The sequence below is a fragment of the Mesoplodon bidens genome (genome assembly GCF_964165515.1).
Source record: "Mesoplodon bidens genome assembly, chromosome: 5".
Classification (NCBI taxonomy): domain Eukaryota; kingdom Metazoa; phylum Chordata; class Mammalia; order Artiodactyla; family Ziphiidae; genus Mesoplodon; species Mesoplodon bidens.
In genome coordinates, this window is record NC_138161.1 from 87,636,813 (window position 1) to 87,658,308 (window position 21,496).

Genomic DNA, 21,496 nt, shown 5'->3' on the forward strand with positions numbered 1-21,496 from the left:
GTGTTTAAGAGACACGGAAAAAGAAATTTCTGCAATAAATTCCTGGTGTACTGCTAGATTGGTAAATCAGAATAATTCTCAAAACTCTGATTTCTTCACTCATTTATTTGAAAATTTGTTTTATCTTGTATGCATTTTATTTTCAGTTGCCTTAAATTCTTGTTTAAGGTAAGGTGGTATAAAACAAATAAATCAGTAAATGAAGCATTTATCAAGAGCCAAAGTCTCCTAGGAGAGGAGGCACTTTCCTTCATCACTCAGGCATTCTTTGCCACTGTCAGAGGTTAGATGGACCTGGTGGCTGCCACCAGGCTAACACTGTACAATCAAGTTCTCTTTCAGAGTCTCACCTGAGTTCAAAGATTAAAGATATTTTGGCTCCACGTCTGTTTTTACCCCAATGGTGTTCTGATTCTTTTTTTTTAATTTAATTTTATTTATTATTTTATACAGCAGGTTTTTATTAGTTATCTATTTTACACATATTAGCGTATACATGTCAATCCCAATCTCCCAATTCATCCCACCCCCGCCCCCCGCCGCTTCCCCCCTTAGTGTCCATACGTTTGTTCTCTACATCTGTGTCTCAATTTCTGCCCTGCAAACTGGTTCATCTGTATCATTTTTCTAGGTTCCACATATATGCGTTAATATACGATATTTGTTTTTCTCTTTCTGACTTACTTCACTCTGTATGACAGTCTCTAGATCCATCCACCTCTCTACAAGTGACCCAATTTCATTCTTTTTTATGGCTGAGTAATATTCCATTGTATATATGTACCACATCTTCTTTATCCATTTGTCTGTTGACGGGCATTTAAGTTGCTTCCATGACCTGGCTATTGTAAATAGTGCCGCAATGAACATTGTGGTACATGTATCTTTTTGAATTATGGTTTTCTCTGGGTATATGCCCAGTAGTGGGATCGCTGGGTCATATGGTAGTTCTATTTTTAGTTTTTTAAGGAACCTCCATACTGTTCTCCATAGTGGCTGTATCAATTTACATTCCCACCAACAGTGCCAGAGTGTTCCCTTTTCTCCACACCCTCTCCTGCATTCGTTGTTTGTAGATTTGCTGATGATGCCCATTCTAACTGGTGTGAGGTGATACCTCATTGTAGTTTTGATTTGCATTTCTCTAATAATTAGTGATGGTGAACAGCTTTCCATGTGCCTCTTGGCCATCTGTAAGTCTTCTTTGGAGAAATGTCTATTTAGGTCTTCTGCCCATTTTTGGATTGGGTTGTTTGTTTTTTTGATATTGAGCTGCATGAGCTGTTTATATATTTTGGAGATTAATCCTTTGTCTGTTGATTCGCTTGCAAATATTTTCTCCCATTCTGAGGGTTGTCTTTTCATCTTGTTTGTAGTTTCCTTTGCTTTGCAAAAGTTTTAAGTTTCATTAGGTCCCATTTGTTTACTTTTGTTTTTATTTCCATTACTCTAGGAGGTGGATCAAAAAAGATCTTGCTGTGATTTATGTCAAAAGTGTTCTCCCTATATTTTCCTCTAAGAGTTTTATAGTGTGGTGTTCTGATTGTATCCAAACATTTTAATCAGAAATATCTCAACATGGATAAATTTTCATGAAAAAGGTATTTCCTAGAGCTCTTTCCAATCCGACAATTCCTTAATTAATTTTCTACATATCTCAGTTAAATTCTTCCCTAATTTTTGCATTTTCATCATAATTTTGCTAAAATTACCATCACTGGTTCCAATCCTTTTCTATGTAAATGTTATAGCAAAAATTTCATACACCTATCAGCTTTTTTGTCCATATCATCTTTCAAAGGCTCTGTGTTCACTACTTCTACCAGGTCCAATTTTAAAGGTGTAAATTTTATTAAGATTTGATTCACTGTCAATTTTTAATCAATAGTGTTAGTGTATAGTGTTAACCACTGTCAGTTTTACGTTTCGCTGAATATTTTTCTGAGACTATTTTTTTCCTGATCAATTTTATACTTTCAATTTTATGAGCCAGAACTGCTTCATTTATGATAAATTTTTATAGTGATCATTTTGGGCTGTTTTGAGTTTTATTCTACATTATTTCTACTAGTAATATTCCTCATAGATTGACTAAAAGATGATAATCTATATTCCTTCCTTTGTCAATTTTCTTCTAAAATAGTGAGCAATTCCTCTTAGTTTAAGGTTGTTCTATTGTGCAGGATTTGTCTGTTGTATTGTGAATCTTCTGTATATACCTGCTCATTCTGTGTACCTTGTACTAACTGCTCACACCACTAATTTCTCTGCTACCATGTCATCTGATATAAGGTAATGGCTTTTGATGACGGAAAATTCCCATAAATTTCTGCGTGCTCCAAAGTACTTCTCTACACATTTCTTTTAAAAGGCAAACTGCAGCCCACAGTTCATGTTTCAGGGACTGCAGAACATTTTTAAATCGTAAAAGAAGACACCTTGCTGTGTCTGTCATTGTTGAACACTTCCTTCTGTCCTTCTTACTGCCCTGGTTGTCCTTTCATCCTCTGTCTCTGTATGTTTCTTTTATGGCTCCAAGCTCCCAACTCTGCCACATCAATCTTCATCAACCCCTTAGAAATTCTTTTGTGCATTGATTCATTCATTTACTTGTTAAAAGTTTGTTATGTGATATACATTGTACCAGACGCTAGAATAAATATCTGAAAAATAAGACATAACCCTAAACTTCCAGAGGATTATAATCTAATGGAGGTTGAGAGACTAATAAGGTACATAAAGTGCTTGGCAAAACACAAAACAATTAGTTTAATAATGCAGTATTTCTAACTCAGTAAGAAGGCTTCAATAGAAGAGCAGAGGACCAACGTCAGTTGGAAGTTATTCCTCTCCTTCTCCTTCCCGTGTTTTCACAATCCTTCTCTCTTTACTGTCTCTTTCTTCCAATCAATAAACAAGATAAGGTCTCTCCTGTCTCCCATTTCATTAAAACATGTCTCTTGACCCTAATTCTGTATTTACTATCCACACTTACATTTCTCTTTCCTTAAAATTCTCCTTGCAAAGTTCTCCAATTTATTCCTTAACACACTCTGATTCACTCCTCAGATGACTACTTCTCATACTTGACTTCAAGCACCTTAAGGAAACTCCCTAAGTCATTTCTAAGCTCTCAGTTTCAATGATTGCTCTTCGACATGGTGTTTGGTCTCTTGCCTGTGTCTGGTATGACTGATCACTCCGCCATTTCGCGTACCACGAAAAAAAAAACAAAAAAAACCCCGCTAAGGCTAAAACAACTATAACATTTTATAGCTAAAATAATCCTTTGTTCTAAAAATTATTTTTCTTTTTCTTTCTTTCTTTTTTTTTTTTTTGCGTTACACGGGCCTCTCACTGTTGTGGCCTCTCCCGTCGTGGAGCACAGGCTCCGGACGCGCAGGCTCAGCGGCCATGGCTCATGGGCCTAGCCGTTCTGCGGCATGTGGGATCTTCCCAGACCGGGGCACGAACCCACGTCCCCTGCATCGGCAGGCGGACTCTCAACCACTGCGCCACCAGGGAAGCCCTAAAAATTATTTTTCTGATATGGAGTCTGGGTAGGAAGAATCAGGTGTCTGAATTTCTATAAAGACTGTGAAAAACAAAACACATCAACTAATTAGAAAACTATAGAAAATTTACTGTAATTAGGTCACATGTTTAGAACAATAATCTCTTATTGGATTTGTCAAAGTGTTCCTGCAGGTATTGACTTAATTCAATTCAATATACATTTATCGAACACCTGCTACATGAAAGGCCCTTGGCTTGGCACTGGGTAGCGGATATAAAAGCTGAAGAAGACACGGTTCCTGAAACTACAGAGATTAGCATCTGGAAGAGCATAAAAACAACGCAAAGACTCAAATGCATGGCAGATGTAAGTGAGAATGTGGGACAGAGGGACAGAAGGTCATTCCAAGAAAAGACAACATTGGAAAAGTGTAAGGCATTTGGAAAGAATAATGAGAAGGTCAGTTTGGCTGGAGCACATGCTGTGACAGTCATGGGGCCTAGGAATGAAAAGAGTTGTAGGGCACTAGGGGTACAGCATGACCACAGCCACACTTCTACAACACTACTCAGACCAAAGACTGAGCCAACGGACAGGACGGCTGAGAGGACGGCAGGCAAGAGGCGGCGTGGGCACAACAATAGCCTGGCTGGTGAACAGGGCCAGAACCATGGCTTTCTAGTGAGACTGGGAAAGAGGGGGCATAAGACATGTGGCTTTCACTGTCCAGCCTGCATTTTATGAGATTGTGCAAAATTCAGGGACTGAAATAGCAATAGATGGTCCTAATGATGAAGACCACGCCTCATATGTACCGATCTGATGCATGTGCTGGCAATTGAGGGAAGATACTGATACTAAAGGCTGCCTCTTCAGCTTGCTTGGGCTGATGCAAATCAGCTTATGTGACTTTCACTCCCTCCCTCCTATTCTATAAAGCTTTTATTTTTTTCCTGATTATAAAAATAGTGCATGCTTAACATAAAACTGGGGCTATACATAAAATAAAAATCCTTTTGAGTTGTATAATCCACAGGTAACTACTATTATAATTCCCCCTCACTCATTATTTTTCTATGCATGAGGCACTGGGAAATAGTGCAGTTGGTTAGTTATGGAATACAATCTTAGTTATGTGCACTCTTATAGGTTAAACCTCATACTATTAATATGAAGCCAACAGTGTACATAGAAGAAGTTGTTGTTTTGCACATCAGGATCTCCAGCTGCTTGTCGGAATGGCTGTGCTCTATTTCTAAAAAGCTCTTTTGTAGAGACTTCATGATAGTGAACTGTGTTGCAATATATTTATATAATTAATATAATATATTAATTTTTTGCTTTAAAAAATACAGCACAAAATGTGAAGGTTTACCTTAACAGTAGAAAATAAAATAGATAAGAATGTATGTAAGAAGGAGTCTAACTCAGAAATGTCTTATTCCTAAAGAAACAATGGATTTTTTAATAGCATGAAGTTTCTCAGGCATACAACTGTTCATGCTGTAGCAGCACATACTGTATATATTGGGCTGGCCCAAAAGTTCATTCGGGTCTTTCCGTAAGCTCCTATGGAAAAACGCGAACGAACTTTTGGGCCAACCCAATATTTTATATTCACAAAAGTGCATATATTTGGCAAATTGGAATAAACACACACATACACATGCACACATCTGTATCCTGTTTCTTCTCTGAGTACGTTTCATATACAATTATATATTTTAAATGTTCTTTAATGGACAGTCATGTCAATCTGTTTAAAATTTACCAATTCTTCAAGAGCCACGTCAAGTTTTGCCTCCACTATAAGTATTCAATGACAGCCCATTTATTACTTCTTGGGATTACAGTAATAGATCCTCTGAATGCCTTTACCAGTATCTAGCCTGTTCTCTTTCCAAATCACTTTGATGAAATGATTTCTCTCAAACATGGCACCAATCATGTCACTCCCCAGCTCAGGAGACCTTTGACGGTTCCCCACTGGCTACATGATACCGGTCTGGTTTCACTAGTCCAGACTTTCCTCCCCTCATACCATCTATATTCCCACCAAACTTAACCTTCTGTGCTTTTACTTCAACTCCCCCCACCTGGGATTCTAACATCACTCCATGTTCCTTTTTACCTTGATGACAGTTATTTGTGTACACGTCTTTCCTCTGGATTAGGCTATAAACACTTTGAAGCCAGGATCTGCAATTTCAGTGCAGTGCAGTTAAGTGTAAATCAAAGTCACTGAAGACCAACTCTATTCCAGACACCAGGCAAGGTGTTAAGAGTAGAGAGTAAATAAGGCTCAATCCTCACCCTCAAGGATCTCACAGCCCAGAGAGGGAGACAACATGTAATAAATAACCTGATTCAAGGTACTCCATGAAATGGCAGGAATGCACAGGAGACACCATGCAGCACAGAGGAAGGGATGGGCTCTGCCTGTATGGGCTGGGCCGTGAGAGGTGATTTCTAAAGGAACAAGAGAGTGCCAGACAGCAGAGAAAGTGCAGCACAGCATGGTATACTTAGGCAATTTTAGAAAGGTGGGTGTTTCCATAGTGGGGGAAGAGATGGACTTGCCTTTAGAGATACGAGGGTAAATACCACTAAGAGTCTTACAAAATATGACAGGAGGCTTAAAAACCAACTGCAATTTAACATCTCTTCCAAGGCTATTGGTTATTCTTCCAACTATTTATATTACTCTGAACTTCTCCATGTATAATTTTGTCTCTCTCCAACTAGAATGTAAACTTTTGGAAGGCAGAATTCATGTACGCACTTTTGAATGTCTCAAAGCCCTCAGCATGGGGTCTAGCACACAGTAGAAGTCTTACCAATCTTTTAAATTCACAATCCACCCTCATAGCTGTATGCTCAGTGCTTAAAGGGAATTCAAAACATCTGTTAGAAGAATGAACCAAAGCTGAGTTAAGACAAAAACTGAAAGGACCAGCATATTTTGTGGGAATGTTCTGGATTAGTGATTTTGCCTCTAGAACAACTTTATTTGCTGTTAAAAAAGCAATTTAATGCAATTTGTTTCCAAATGTCATATTTTAGCATATTTATGGCTGTCAATAACTGGGTAATCAGCAGTAAAATAACAAGTATGGATTTTCAGCTATGATAATTGGACTTGTCTCCAGAATTGCTTGTATGTAACGATCGTTAATCAATGGACGACATTTCCTGCAGACTGGGAGGCCCTGTCTCGCCAACCTCTGCTGGACAGGACTGTAATCTGTGGCCTGAAATGACATCTTCTCTATAGGGAGTAAACGTGGTGCGATGACCAACATTGGTAGCTGAGTCAAAGAAATGGAAGTGAAGATGGAAAAGTTAGCATTGTTCTTTATCGAAGTTATGGCAAACCAGGGCTGGACACCTTGTGTTTATTTGGGAGAGGAAATGAGAGATGTATGTGAGTGTGATTGTATGAATATGTTTGTTTGAATTGGGGAAGTAATAGGGGAAGAGGAGAGGTTCTTTTCTAGGATCTAGTCTGATGAGAAAAAGGGAGCCTCCCTCTCACTTAAAAAAAGAAAAGAGAAGTAAAGGCTATAAATACTAAGGGAAAGCTAGGTAGCTATAAATATCTAAAAAAGAAGACTATACGTGGTGAAGTCACAGGCTGCAGCAAAAAGGATCACATAAAAGGGAAAATGGAGAAGATGAAGTAGAAAATCAGGGGTGTATTTAAGTCAAACACTCAGAAGTTTCTCTGCAGGTTTGTTCGACTCCTGATTGTTTTGCTGGGATGCTAACCCATGCTGCCTCCTGCATTCCACCTTAGTGGTGGTGGTGACAGTGAAATATACGTCTCATGTTGTCAGTTTTAACCCCTAAACGCCATTGCCTATAATTTTGCTCTTTAGTTCTAGGGTGTGGCTGTCAGTATCACTTGCTCAGAGATGACAGGAACCAAGAAAGCATCACCCAAGGGATGGTGAACGCCACAACAGCTTAGACAAAGCATATGCAGTCCTAGAAATGCTACATATTCTAAGTAACTGTGTCTAGGGAGAGGGGTGAATATAGAACTATGCTCTAATAAAAACGTGAATCCCCAAAGTCAACTGATCCTGCCCGAGACTCATAAATGATCTTATATTTAAATTCATATTTCCTGTCCTTTGTCTTGGAGACCTAACCTCTCCTGGCCTACAATGATGAAGCAGGTCTCGGGAGGGACCTCCCTGGTGGTCCTGTGGTTAAGACTTCACCTTCCAATGCAGGGGGTGTGGGTTCGATCCCTGGTCAGTTAAGATCCCACAGGCCTCGGGGCCAAAAAACCAAAACATAAAAAAACAGAAACAATATTGTAAAATGCAGGTCTCTTACATCAGTCTGGGTATGTCGCTGACAGCCACCGTCCCGTCCTGGGTCTCGCTCTCTCCATCTTCCTCCTCTTCATCACTGCTTTCCGACTCCTCACTCGAGGAGGAGTAATCTGTCACTTTCTTCAGTGGGCGGTTTGTTTCTTCAATCCGGAGTTCTCTTAATTCTTTGGCTAATGCCGTCAGATCCTACAAGAGAAAAGTGTGTCCAGCGTATATGAATTATAGATACGACCAAAGTGACGTCTCTCAGCAAGTCTCCGGCTCAAGCAACAAGAAATAAACAAGAAAAAATAGCTCTCTATAGAACTGTTACAAACATAGTTACTGCATGAAACCAAGAAAACGATGTTTGTAGCGCAGAGAAACTAGAAAAAGAAAGATGAAATAAATTTAAACTTTGTTCACAACCAATTGCTAGACTGAGACTGTTCGGTTCTGAATCTGCATGTGTATATATGTGTATGTGCACTGTGTGTGTACACATATATACGAACACTGGGTTCACATTTTATTTTGGGAAGGTGAAGTTGGTCACCCACCCTCACAGTTAATTACCCACAGGATTAGAAATTATTCCCCAGTATTTTGAGACTCCTGCCCAAGCCATAGTCATGGCCTTTCTCCTCTTATGATTGCTACTGTACCAAAATCTAGGATCAGTCACAGAACAGAGCAATTCCCAAGGTTCCAGCTGCTACAATGACTCACTTAGTGTGTCATCATTCCCTGGAGAGCCGAGGCACCACATCAAATAATGGCCCACCCCAAAGCCCAGTGCCACTGAAATTTATAGCCACAGAGCTGAGTTAATCAAGAGGAACAACAACAAAATAAAACAAACAAACAAAAACAAAAAAGAGTTCTCTTCCAGAATGATAGGTGTTTCATTTTCTTTTGTTTTATATTGAGTCACCTGGCAGAAACTCTGGCGAAGAATACTGAAAGGAATGTGCAAACACCAAAAGGAAGAGGTAAATTTTCAGTTTTCCATGAGTATGATGAAACCTTTAGCCTTATGGATGTGATGAGGTGGTATTTAATCACCAGGCACATGGCAGGCAGTGTGCTGAAGATCTGACTACCTTTTATTGTACATGCTTTCAGAGCAATGCAGAGGGAAGCAGTTCTGCTAAAGCATGGCCGCTCTAATTTGCATGGGTTAAACTGCCCTTGGCACACAGCATGCAAATGAAGAAAAAGCAATTTGACATCAGTCTTACCATTTCTCCCTATATTAGTGACCCATGTGGGAATCAGAGCATTCAGTGAGAGACGGGATTAGGGAGAAAGAAACTCATTTGAAGATACTAAATCCCAAAGTTTTCTTATGGCCATATTCTCTCTTTATTTCAATCCAGAGATGTATTTGCCCAATTCACCTGATGTAAGGTTAGAGCAATATAGGTGATCTAAATGACATCTGATAATCTATCCTGATAGTTAGAAGAAAAGTTGTGATAAATGTGTGTAACTAAATTATAAATATAATTTTATTTTGAGAAGAAAACAGATCATCCTGTTTCTTTACTGTTGCTTATATGTGAGGCATTAATGTATTGGTTAAGACTAAGGACAGAAAATGCTTCAGGTTTTTTATTTGGTCTAGAAATTTAGAAAGTTCAAGGTGTTAAGTGAAGGATTTATTTCTTTCTAATTTCATAAAAATCAAAGGGACAGCAATGACAACTTTTACAATTTGTTCCGTAGTCATTTGAATTGAAGCCCTTGGAAAAGGGAAGCTCTTGAAAATTCAAATTGTGCATTTTCCACCCAAACATGCTTGCTGGGCTTTTACACACCTGCACCCACACATGGCCTCAATCTCAGTGGGTATATTTATCCCATCCATGAAAATGAAAATAAAATTGTATTTAAAAGACTCAAACTGTTTAAATATAATGTACACCATTAATGAAGAGGAAAATTACCACACAGAATTTTATGCAAATTTATTTCCGGTTTCTTTGGTGATGGGTCAAAATAAGAAAAGCTAATGTTCAGATTTCAGCTTTTTACTTCTTATTTCCTCTTGACAATTGCCAATGTTTATCTTTATCAAATTGATGAGAAAGTGAAGGGTATGCTACACTTGAGCACACTGGGAAAATACAGTTTAGATATTTGTTAAAGCAATTAATGAAAAAGGACAGTATAATCCTCCAAACCAATAAAATAATTAAAAAATTAGATAAATTTATTTTGTATTTTTCCTTCTCTATGTTAGGAGCATGTTATGTCTCATCAAAGAATACAACTAGCATCTAAAATGTTCCTTGTCATTAAAAACACATTTTATTATAATTTAAAGAGAGAATATGGTTAAGAGAGTTTATTTCTAATGTCAGTAATTCTGAGTAAAATATAATAATATTAACTATGACTTATTTAAATTAATAATACATTTTCCCCATGGACTGGTTTTCCTTATCGCTGACATTTCAAAGCAAGACAAAGAAGATTTAAAAAAATCAAAACTATTTAGAAATATTTCGCTGGTCCAAAGCCCATTGACTTAAAGTAGCTCTCACTTGTTAAAATCACCTAAATTTCTCCAAACACTGTATTTAGGAACACTTTTAAAGCTCTGACCTGCTTTATAATTTCACTTTTAATTAGAGGGTTTTTTTTTTTTTTGGTTTCTGTGTTGTTAAAAAGTTATCTTTCCTGAAACTTTAGAAATAGTTGCAAATTCCTTTTAAGTTTAATTGGTAACAGCTTGGCAGGTGAGACATATATGAAAATCCCAAGGTACCAATAATGAGTAACTCAAAACTAATACCTCAGCCAAAGAAAATTAATCTTCCATTGCCCATAGTCTGTGTGTTTAGCTGAAGTTTTGTTCCTTATCCATCCACCCTGGAAAAACTTACAATAGCAAAGTTATAGGAAATAGACATGATCTAAAATTGACACCATTGCGTTCAGATCCATTTTCATATGTTTCATTTTCTGACAATACCAATCTTCTCCATATAATGAGTTTTTGTGGTAATTTATTGCTTGACTATCTCAAGCCTGGAGCTAAAAAGTATTAAAAAGACAAGAAAAGTGCTATTTACAATAAAAATATTTGAGAATGTATAACTCAAAAAGAAATATGGCAAAATGTTAAGCTTTTTGACTACAGAGTAAAGATAGTTAAGGGGCTCTCACCCAAAGGTTTCTTTCATGTAACACTTTTTAGAATCAACTTGATATAATTTTTCTTTCAAAAAGGCTTATTTAATCTGACAATTATGCATACTCTGCTTTAAAAGGTGCTCTTTTGGGTATCTTTTTAAAAACAATATAGTTTATGCACATTTTAGTTCAATTTTTTAAACTATTAAAATAATAGTTAAAATTTTTAAAGTTGTTTCTTTCTTTACATAGTAAAATAATTCATTTCCTTTTCAGGAAATCTAAAGATATGACTTGGGGAAGTCACTTGACTTCGATATCTTCAACTGAGGGAAAAAAGGTTTGTTCCATTTCTGTCCAGTCTATGGATGTGCTCTGGAATTTGTCAGATTTCTACATACAATAAAAAAGTAGTGGTAAAGCCAGTGTTTGCTTATGTATCTAATCTTCATGACATCTATTTAATTGTGCTAAAGTAAAAAGAATATTTATTTTGGAGGGTTGTATTAAATAATCACAGACTACACTGCACAATCTCATACTCCATAGGAAGGAATGCCAAATGCATGGACACGCCCCCAGACAGACTTTTATGGAACTCAAATAATTAAATTATCAATAATAAGCAATATGTTTTTGGTATTTTAAGACTGCTCATTTCAAACTCGGGTTATCTAAATGGCATATCAGTCACGGTGGATGGAAGCCATCTTAAAACCTAGGAATGGAGATGGGAGAGAGATTTAACTCAAGGTTTTTTGACTGTGGCACTACTGACATTTGGGGTGGATAAGTCTCTATTGTAGGTTGTTTTCCTGTGCATTGTAGGTTGTTTAGCAGCATCTCTCTGCTCTACACACAAGATGCCAGCAGCACCGCTTCCCACCTCCAAGTTGTGACAACCAAACTGACTCCAGACTTTCCCAAATGTCTCCTAAGGGAAGGGGAGTTGGGGGGGATACTCATCCCTGGTTGAGGACCACTGGGTTAGGTAGCACCAAGGAATCCTGTGTTTTGGATCAGTGATACTCAAGCGGTAGGGTTAGAAGAATCACCTGGAGGCCTTTTTCCAGTCATCCATGGCTCTAGAGATTTTGGTGTACAGCTTACACCCCCTCAATTATTTCTACCTCTGTTGCCTACCTCTCATCTCTGTCCAGTGTGCTAGAGTATCCTGAAATAAATAAAGCAATTTTAAAAAGCCTAAAATATCCTGGGGTAACCAGATGAAATCCATGAGAGCCCTCTCCCTCATGACAGCCACCTCCAAGCTAATTTCTGGACTCATAAGAGGAAACCTTGAGTTGTGCACACACACGACCATTTTATTGGCAGCCTGAGTACCAGAACTGTTTGGGAGAAAACTGATAACACTTGTGATAATCCCTGTCCTTCTCACTCTCATGAGGAGAAGGGGCAAGGCTGTAGCACAGAGCAATTAAAAACATTTCCCTTTTTTCTTTCTATAATGCCATCCACACACTGTAGACATGTAGAATCTTTTTTTTTATAAGCAATAATTCTTTATCTATGATAATGACTCCCTAAATCACTCTGAATGGTGAGGCGGTCATAATTCTGAAAAAGTGATGCTTTTTGGTAAAGATCAGAGGCATAGAAACATGCTTCTTCCACCAGAATAGCTCCACGCCTCAGGCCCTGGCTTTACATAGCACTTCACACTTCAGAAAATGCTCTCACACTCATGATCTTGAGTGAACCTAAACAATCTTGTGAGTGAGGAAAGGCAGGTGTTTTTATCCCCATTTTACAGATGAAACTGCCCAGAGAGTTCGTGAGACTGGCCCCTCCAGTTATTAATTGGGGGAGACAGAATTTGAATGCAGCTTGTTCACTCCCAAAGCCAGTGCTTTTTCCATATCATTTCACAAAAACAGTGCTCAGCCTTAAAGCCATAATCCTAGCCTTCAGATTCCATGCAGTTAGGACTCTTTGCAGAAGGCCTCTCTTCCAAAACAACTCCACTATGCTGTATTCATGCAGGTCTGACAAACAGCAGTGAGGCAGTCATCCTTCTTAGCAAGCTACTTAAGATTGGCAAAGCCATATGTTTTTCTAATGGAAAAATGTCACCACAGATAAGGAAATAAAGTTACTTAATTCGCCAGGATTCATTAACTAAAGTTGACGTTGCTGCTGATGCTGTAGTTAATGTGCCACAAATTAATCTAACAATACCCGGTAACTCCTTGTTCACAAATCACACACTATAAATTTGGACGACCCTAGAATGATGTCTCTTTTCTTTGTTAGTAAAACCGCCATCCCCTAGCAAGGCTGGCGAGTGCAGGTTAAAAGCTCAGGCTTTGCTACTGGAAGATACTAGAATGAGAAACTGTGCCAATAACAAAGCACCGATGCTTATCTTTAGCTAGACTGGAACGTTGGAAAAGTAACATTTTGGCTAGAAGGAAAGTCTCTGGAGCTATACACAGTGTCTGAGGGGCTCAGGCTGGCTTCTGTGAAAGGGCTCTCCTCTCAGCAGATCACTCCAAAGGAAAGAACTTTAATCTGTGATCCAATTGGCCACCTTTCTGAATATCAGCCTCAGGAAGTCAGTTTATATTTACATCTCGTGAAAGCATGACCAAGCAAAAAGGTAATACTAACCTCATCTATAGCTTTCTTATAGCTCTGAGATAAGAGGAAACCAATCCAGAAGAATCCACGGGAGGGGGAAAAGCCGGAAGAAAGGCAGCAGGTTAGACACAAAATGAAAATTGTTAGTACACAACTGATAAATGCAAAAAGGGCAACAAGAACCTCAACCCAGAATGGTGTGAATGCCCTTCATTGTTACCCTCACTGTACTTCCTTACTTTAAAATGTAAAAAAATTAACGAAAACATCTTCACATCCATTTCACAGAAAAGATTCTTGGAAAATTTAAATAAAATAAGTGGACAATAACTCATTCCGAATTAATTTCCAACTTTCAAATTTCAGCCTCCATCCTCTTCTTTCTTTCTTTAAGGCTATTTGGGGTCTGATGTGTTACAGCAATGAAGCTAGATTTCAGGTTGTCAGCCCCCTATCAGACCATGCTTATCAAGTTTTGGTCTAGGAAATACAGTCCTAGAGCAGCAGAAATGCAGCAGAAAAACTGTAATATTAATTCATGTGGAAAATAATATAGGAAAAGGTCAGAATATACAAGAAAAATCCATAGGAAGTGCCCAAATATTCTTAATTGTTACTTTCAACATCTTTTTGCTAAAGCTACTGAGTAGAAATTATGGAATAATGTGAGTTATTTCTCTTCCTGTTTTATTCTGTAACAGTGTTAATGATCAGCAAAATAACCAAAGGCAGATAAGCAATCCAAGATATGTTCATTTCTTTCCTAATCTGGTATGACTTCCTTCCAGATGCTTCTAGCATCCGTTCTTATTAATCTCAACATTTTTTGTTTCATAGTCATGAGTGCATCCCCAACCACTTTATCCTGCAGGTTCTCTGGGAAATTAAAAGAGTTCAAAACTGTTTGAGAGAAAAGCACTCACAGCCGGTCGACTAGGTCGGGTAATTTCCCTGGATTCTTCAGGTTTCACCTTGGAAGGCTCATGGGGGAGCACAGGTGATCCTTCCGACTTACTGTTGGCTAGAGGAAAAAAACAGAGGGCCAAGAAAGATAATGACCGTCAGAAGGTGCTGGCTCAAGTTCTGGAGTTCTGTGGTGAGTCAGCCTTGGAAATGATTCAGCGGACACCTCATTCACTTAGGCAAATCCTCAAGCACATCCGTGAAAAAACAGTAAATGTTCAGGCAAACAAAATCAGCCATACACATTTAGTCTTATAACCTGGAGGTCACTGGTAATTATATGAAAAACTAGCGAGCACCGCCATTTGCTGAGCACTAATTTTGTGTCAGGCTTAGTGCTAAATGCTTTCTATGTCAATTGTCTCATTGAATCCTTGCTCCAACCCACTGTTTTCCTGTATGACAGTTGAACACAGAGAGATGACACAACTAGCCTAAGGTTACACTGAAGTTATGTGCAGAGCTGGGATTCTGTCTGATTTCTCAAAGTCCTATTCTCAATTATTATACTAAACCAGCCTCGGAGTTAGCATTCTATGTTTGATTTCTTCTTTTACCACTTGCCCATCAGGATAAGTTTTTCTGACAAAACGTTGTAGAAAAAAATAGAAACCTGTTTTATTTGGAGGAACAATTTTTAAATGGGGGGAGGAAAGGGGAGTTGTCTAGGGTGAGGGCAGGAAGGAGAGTGTTGGTGATAAAGCGGAAGGGTCCTAGAATAGAGGTTATAGAGCAAGGGCTGGGGGAGGGCTGCCTGACAGCTACAAGTGAAGAGCATCCCTCCGATTTATGAGCTTATAGGTAGAGAAGAAGCAATCTAAGGTGGGAGAGATTCTTTTGTTTGGTTTCAAAGTGGTCTTTCCTGGGTAGGGATACACCAGGGATATGAGTGCTTTTAACCCAGGAAAACTAAAGGCCAAAGGAAAGAAGATGAGAATTAAACCTGAACCAGATCAGAGAATTAAAATGGTATACCTAAGTTTGGTTTTCTTTAGCATTTGCTCTAACTAAGCAAATTAAGTTGCTTATGAATAGAAAAAAGGTAAGGGAATGGCAGTTTTCCAAAGTAATTAACTTTATATCTGGATCAAGGCAACAAAAGTATACATAGCTCTGGGTGGTGCCACTGATGTCAGAAGATTGCACATAGGGGCAGCCACAGGCCAGTCCCTATCCCAATTCATAGACACAAGCATTGCATGTCTGACATCGACCTTTCCAAAATGTACATACAGTGAGTTTACTCAAATAAATATTAGGAGGTAAAGTATAATTGTGTCTAATGAAGAGGCTAAGAGAGAATAAAGAACTGGTGGTTTTCATTAGGCAGAGTAATTGATAAGTGTTTTCCAAATTGCACTTTAAAAAAATCCCGGTCTTTATTACTTGGAGGCAAAATTATCTTCTGAAGAAGATTATGCAGAAAGAGTACATTTTGATTAGCTATAAACAATAGGTTATCATGTATAATTAGCTAGACACATTAATGTTTTTCACAAGCTTCCTCATTAATGAAAACTAAGCAATGAAGAATGACTTGAATTAAATGGTCAGAGAGGCTAATTTTTACCTCTCAAACAGGAAAACCCAGAAGAGTCAAGTATACTTTTTAAGTCATAAATTTTATATCTTCTCTCAAGTGTATGTTTATTCTACATTAGCCATTATTAACTTTCCCTTTGAAAAATACCTTGTATTCTGAACACAGTTGACACAAGGGGAAGAGGATACTTGGGGGTCCATGAAACTCTAACCAATCAATCAAATGGAAATGGAAATGCAGGTGACTAATGACTACATTTTCAAATAAGACCAATATTCTGTGATCTCCCTGGAGAACACTGGTATCTGCAATTAGAAAGCATTTAGTCCACACTGATGTCACACATATAACTGGGGATGGTGGTCCACTCCCCTAAGGAGACGGAGGCTGAGAGCAGTTAAGCGGCTCTTCAGCATCACACAGTGGTGGCCATGCCAGGACCAGAAGTCACAGAAGTCAGTAAGTAATCTGGTTCCCTGTGCATGGCTCTCCTCCTCAAGGAATGCTGTCCTGGAAAGGTAGGGGAAAGCGTTACCTCGAACCCTGGTCCGTTCGCTGGATCCTGCTTGTGACCCAGGCTGAGAGCCTCCTTGGGAGCTGGGCTGGGAGCTAGGGGTACTGGAGCTGGAGGAACTGCCACTGCTGGTCCTCTGCAAGGGGCTCTCCACGACGGGCTCAGTTCTCCGGAGGTCAGGGTTGCTGCATGGACAGCAGAGCACAGAGATTACACTCTCAAGACCTTGCCACTGGTAGACACAAGCATAGTCTAGTCCCATCCCCAGTACAAAGGGGTAAAGAGAGTACTTATATGACCTTGCATTACACGGGTCAATGGTAATGATAGTCATGCTATCCTCTGTGGAGCTCCTGGCCAGATTCTGCAACTCTTGGGTCATCACACCAAACGTATTAGCTCTGAAATGGTGAGTCTTCAAAGGAGGCTTTCTGGGCTTCCCTGGTGGCGCAGTGGTTGAGAGTCCGCCTGCTGATGCAGGGGACACGGGTTCGTGCCCCGGTGTGGGAGGATCCCACATGCCGCGGAGCGGCTGGGCCCGTGAGCCTATGGCCGCTGAGCCTGCGCGTCCGGAGCCTGTGCTCCGCAACGGGAGAGGCCACAACAGTGAGAGGCCCGTGTACAGCAAAAAAAAAAAAAAAAAAAAGGAGGCTTTCTTTTAAACCCCTTTTCCTATTCTCATTGTAAAACACTTGAAAATATTACAAGATAAAAATAAGGAAGCAATGCATGCAACCTCTGAATCAAGAGATATTCAACTATATTTTACTGGATGGAATATTATCTTCTAGTCTTTTTTGTTTTGTATGTATGGAAGCACACTGTATATTCAATTTTGCGTCTTGCTTTTTTCCCCTTTAGAATGCAATGAGGGCAGCTTCTTATGCTTCTAAAAACAATAATAGCTGCAAAGTATCCCATTATATAGATAAATTAGTTCAACCATTCTTCTATTGTTAGGTGCTTCCAATACATTGCTATTATACGTAACAGTGAAATAACCATCTAGATGCATACAAATATTCACAATCACATCTCTCCTAGAACTGGAATTCTTGGGTGGAAGGACATGAACTTAGGTATGTATGTGCACATATATATGTATGTGAATGTATAAACATACTGCCAGTTTTCACTGAAGGGTATGAGACGATCCATCTCACTGAATTCTTACTAGGCTTTATTATGAACAGCTAACTAATTTGGAAAAAATTGTATTTTGTTGTTTTAGTGCAGTTTTTAAAAATTAAGTGAAGTAAGTCAGAAAGAGAAAAACAAATACCATATGCTAACACATATATATGGAATCTAAAAAAAAAAAAAAAAAGGTTCTGAAGAACCTAGGGGCAGGACAGGAATAAAGACCCAGATGTAAAGAATGGACTTGAGGGCACGGGGAGGGGGGAAGGGTAAGCTGGGACGAAGGTGAGAGAGTGGCATGGACATATATACACTACGAAACGTAAAATAGATAGCTAGTGGGAAGCAGCCACATAGCACAGGGAGATCAACTCGCTCCTTTGTGACCACCTAGAGGGGTGGGATAGGGAGGTTGGGAGGGAGATACAAGAGGGAGGAGATACGGGGATATATGTATGCATATAGCTGATTCACTTTGTTATACAGCAGAAACTAACACAACATTGTAAAGCAATTATACTCCAATAAAGATGTTATTTAAAAAATGTAATTCTATGCTTTCCTTTTGCTCTGCCCATTTCAGGAGTATCAAGTGGGTAACAGGTACTCTGCACTGTGTTGGGTGTCAGATGCTTCATGTATAAATGTGAAAATAATATGGTCCCTTCCCTTGAGACACTTGCAGTTTGGTCTGTTAAAATCTGGCCACAAAATGGCATCATTAAAGCAGCAACTAAAGCAAATAATTTTTTTCTGAAAACACAAGAGTCTTGCTTTGCAGTAACGTATTTGGCGAAAATATTTGGTCGAGTTGCAAAAATTCTTAAATATTGGGTTATTGGAAGACATGGCTGGTGGTCCTGGAAAACATGTGAAAATAAAATATGTCCTTATAATTTATTAATTTTGATCATACAAATGTAGAATTTATGACAATATTCACCTCTTAAATTTTTTATGGTAAAGAGGTTGCTAAGTCAACCTAACAGTAAAACTGACTGCAGAAGTGAGTGTTGGTAAACTTAAGGAAAACTTTAAAAATTCTTGATATTTTTATGGCACTCCTTTGAGTAGTAATTATTTTTGTGAAAACTGCTAGCATTTAATTGATTGAAATAGATTTGGATCCATAATGGAAATACCCTCCCTCCTGTTCGGAGAATACCTAAAATGATAAATGTGTGATACTTCTGCAATATGCCACCTTTCAAATTTTTCATTTATTTTTTCAAAAAGAAACAATCCTATCTCCTTTCATTCCCAAATAATGAATTCTTCCCCATTGCCCTCTTTCATTAAACAGTAGTGGTCAAGAATTATTTATGTGTAATTAATAAATTCTAAAAATATTTTTTCTAAAAATTATATTACAGGTCAAGGGTGATGGGCATACTAAGGTTTCTTGGTGGTTGCTCTCATTTTGTGGAGATGTAATGTAGCGTTCTTTGTATAAAAAAAAAAATCTATGAAGTGAATACAGTTCAGTGAGTTCTGAGTATTTTCCCTGGCAGCTGTGGTGTGGTAGCAGGATCCAGCTCTTTGCTCGAATACAGCACTCCTTTGATCATTTAACCAAAACCTTTCTATTAAATACCTGCTTTGTGAGACCAGTGGACCAGTTTGAGGGACGGAGGAGAGTACAGGTCACAGGGCAGACAGTCAAGGTACAACATAATCCTAGAGGTGAGACATGTGCGGTGGAGACAACAGCCAGCAAGGCAAAGCTCCATATGCTGTGCGAGCATCTGCAAATGGTGTTGGAGTTTATGAAACAAGGCATGCAGCCTGGAGCGGTCAACAGTGGTGTCAGGAAGGAGACAGGACTTGATTAGGCTTCAGAGGGGTGGGGGAAGAGTGAGAGCAGACATTGACTGGGGTTTTCCTGGGGCTTGTTGACATAAAGAGGACACCACCCTGACTGGGTACCAAGTCTGCGTTAGGAAACCCTGGAAGAGTGGGTCATCAGAAGAAATGGGCGGCTTATGCAGCAATGGCCTTAAAGTCTGGCAGAGAACATGGGCCTCCCAGGGCCGGCTTATGAATGACTGGTCAGGACGGAGGCAGGCGGACCAGATAGGAGGCTGCTGCCACGTTAGATGATAAGGCCCAGGCCAGGGTTGTCCTGGCATAAAAGAGTGGCCCGGGCATCAGCAGAACCAGCGAGCGGATGAGCCTGCGTCTCTGACTGGGGTTCAAGGGCCTCTGTCAGTGTGAAGTTAATTGGATCCCATGGGCATTAAATCCCTGATCTGGGCCTTGTTAGTACAAGTCCCCTCCAACTGGAGCTAACCAGTGTGGGTGCTGATCTTAATAGGGTGCTATTTTTGCTGCTGGAGTCTGAAAGAAGTGTTTAGTTTCTATGTAACCACACATAGAAAGAGGGAAACCTTTAAAATGCTTTTCTACCTTATTTGCTTTTTTGGTAAAATATGAGTGTTTTGAGAAAATGTCACACTGTTCATATTTTTCTCTTTCTTATTATGTTGTAATTTAGTCTGGCCAAGGGGCCAAGGGGGCTGAGATAAATGCTCTTAGAAGGGATCAATTTCAGAAGAATTCCATGAAATAACAGATTTCCCTTGTTCATATACTAACTGAGCCTACTCAGATCCAAATGTGTAAAAACTTGAAAACATTCATATAGATTTCTTTAAATGCTAACTTTTAGCTCAGACATTTGTCATCCTGCAGAGAATACTGTTTGGTCTATAAAACACACAGTAAAGTGAAAATTATTCCATTTACTTGAGTCATATAAAAAAGTCAAAACAGAAAATTAGGATTACAAAGTGATTTCTTGGCCCAAATACTAGGGCCAAGTCTATAATTAACTGGCTGCCCACCAAAATTCATTTTACTTTGCTCTTTGATGACATAGCAAATGAGAACAAACAAGCCATAAGAAGACAGGTTTGGGATGGGATGGAGAATTATTTTTTGAAATTAAGCATTTAGTCATTGGGTTTTGACTGGGTGTTATTGGATTAATTTAAATCTTTTCATACTCTGAATGTATTTGTTTAATCAAATTTTAATGTGCTTTAAAAGAACACATGAATCAAAGTTAAATGTTAAAGTGCATGGAAGGTTTTAAAACAGAAATTTAAAAAATGAACAAATCAAATCATGATTTAAACTCAACTGTTCACCTTGACATTTAAGGCAGTATGAGGCATTTGGGAGTCTATAACAGTATTGCAAAGGAAAAAATATTTAAAAGCAACCCTTTTTTTTATGGCTTTATGGATGGGCAGTTGTCTGACAAATGGTACAAAAAGGACTATGAGGACTTTATTAGAACCAATAGAAAGTAAGACAGTCTCTGTGTTCAGTAACAGTCTCCCTCCCATTCTGCTCCCACTGCCCGTGAATCATATCTCCCATTGTCTGTGCCCCTGTGTATTTCCTTTACACACTGACTCTGGGCTTGGCCATGTGACTTGTGGTTGCCAATGGGACATCAGTAAAGATGATAGAAGCAAAGGCTTCAAAAGTGCTTGTGTATTGGGGCTTTCCCTGTTGGGATGCTGTCCTGAAATCACCAAACGGTCAAGAAGCCCAGGATGAAAGACCACGTGAAGGTACAGTTGACCTATCAGCTCAGTGCAGCTGCATAAGCAAGCCCAGGTGAGACCAGTGGAACAACTTTGCAGCCAACCCACAGAATCGTGAGCAATAATAAATCGTTACTATCTCAGGCCACTATGTCTTGGCACGCTTTATTATGCAACAAAGGTGAACTAAAGCCATCTCTA

At 39.0% G+C, this 21,496-nt stretch overlaps 1 protein-coding gene across 5 annotated transcripts in view; it reads right to left on the minus strand.

Moving 5' to 3' along the window:
- TNIK (TRAF2 and NCK interacting kinase) overlaps positions 1-21,496 on the minus strand; it is a 412,416-nt gene that overhangs the window by 29,956 nt on the left and 360,964 nt on the right. For 3 of the 5 annotated variants that reach the window (XM_081235886.1, XM_081235888.1, XM_081235884.1), the window contains 4 exons: positions 16,623-16,786; positions 14,505-14,602; positions 13,612-13,635; positions 7,862-8,046 (listed from right to left, as the gene is read on the minus strand). In XM_081235886.1, coding sequence (XP_081092012.1) covers positions 7,862-8,046; positions 13,612-13,635; positions 14,505-14,602; positions 16,623-16,786 — 471 coding nt within the window. The remainder of the gene's footprint in view (positions 1-7,861; positions 8,047-13,611; positions 13,636-14,504; positions 14,603-16,622; positions 16,787-21,496) is intronic. The other 2 variants (XM_081235887.1, XM_081235885.1) reach the window with 1 other exon arrangement.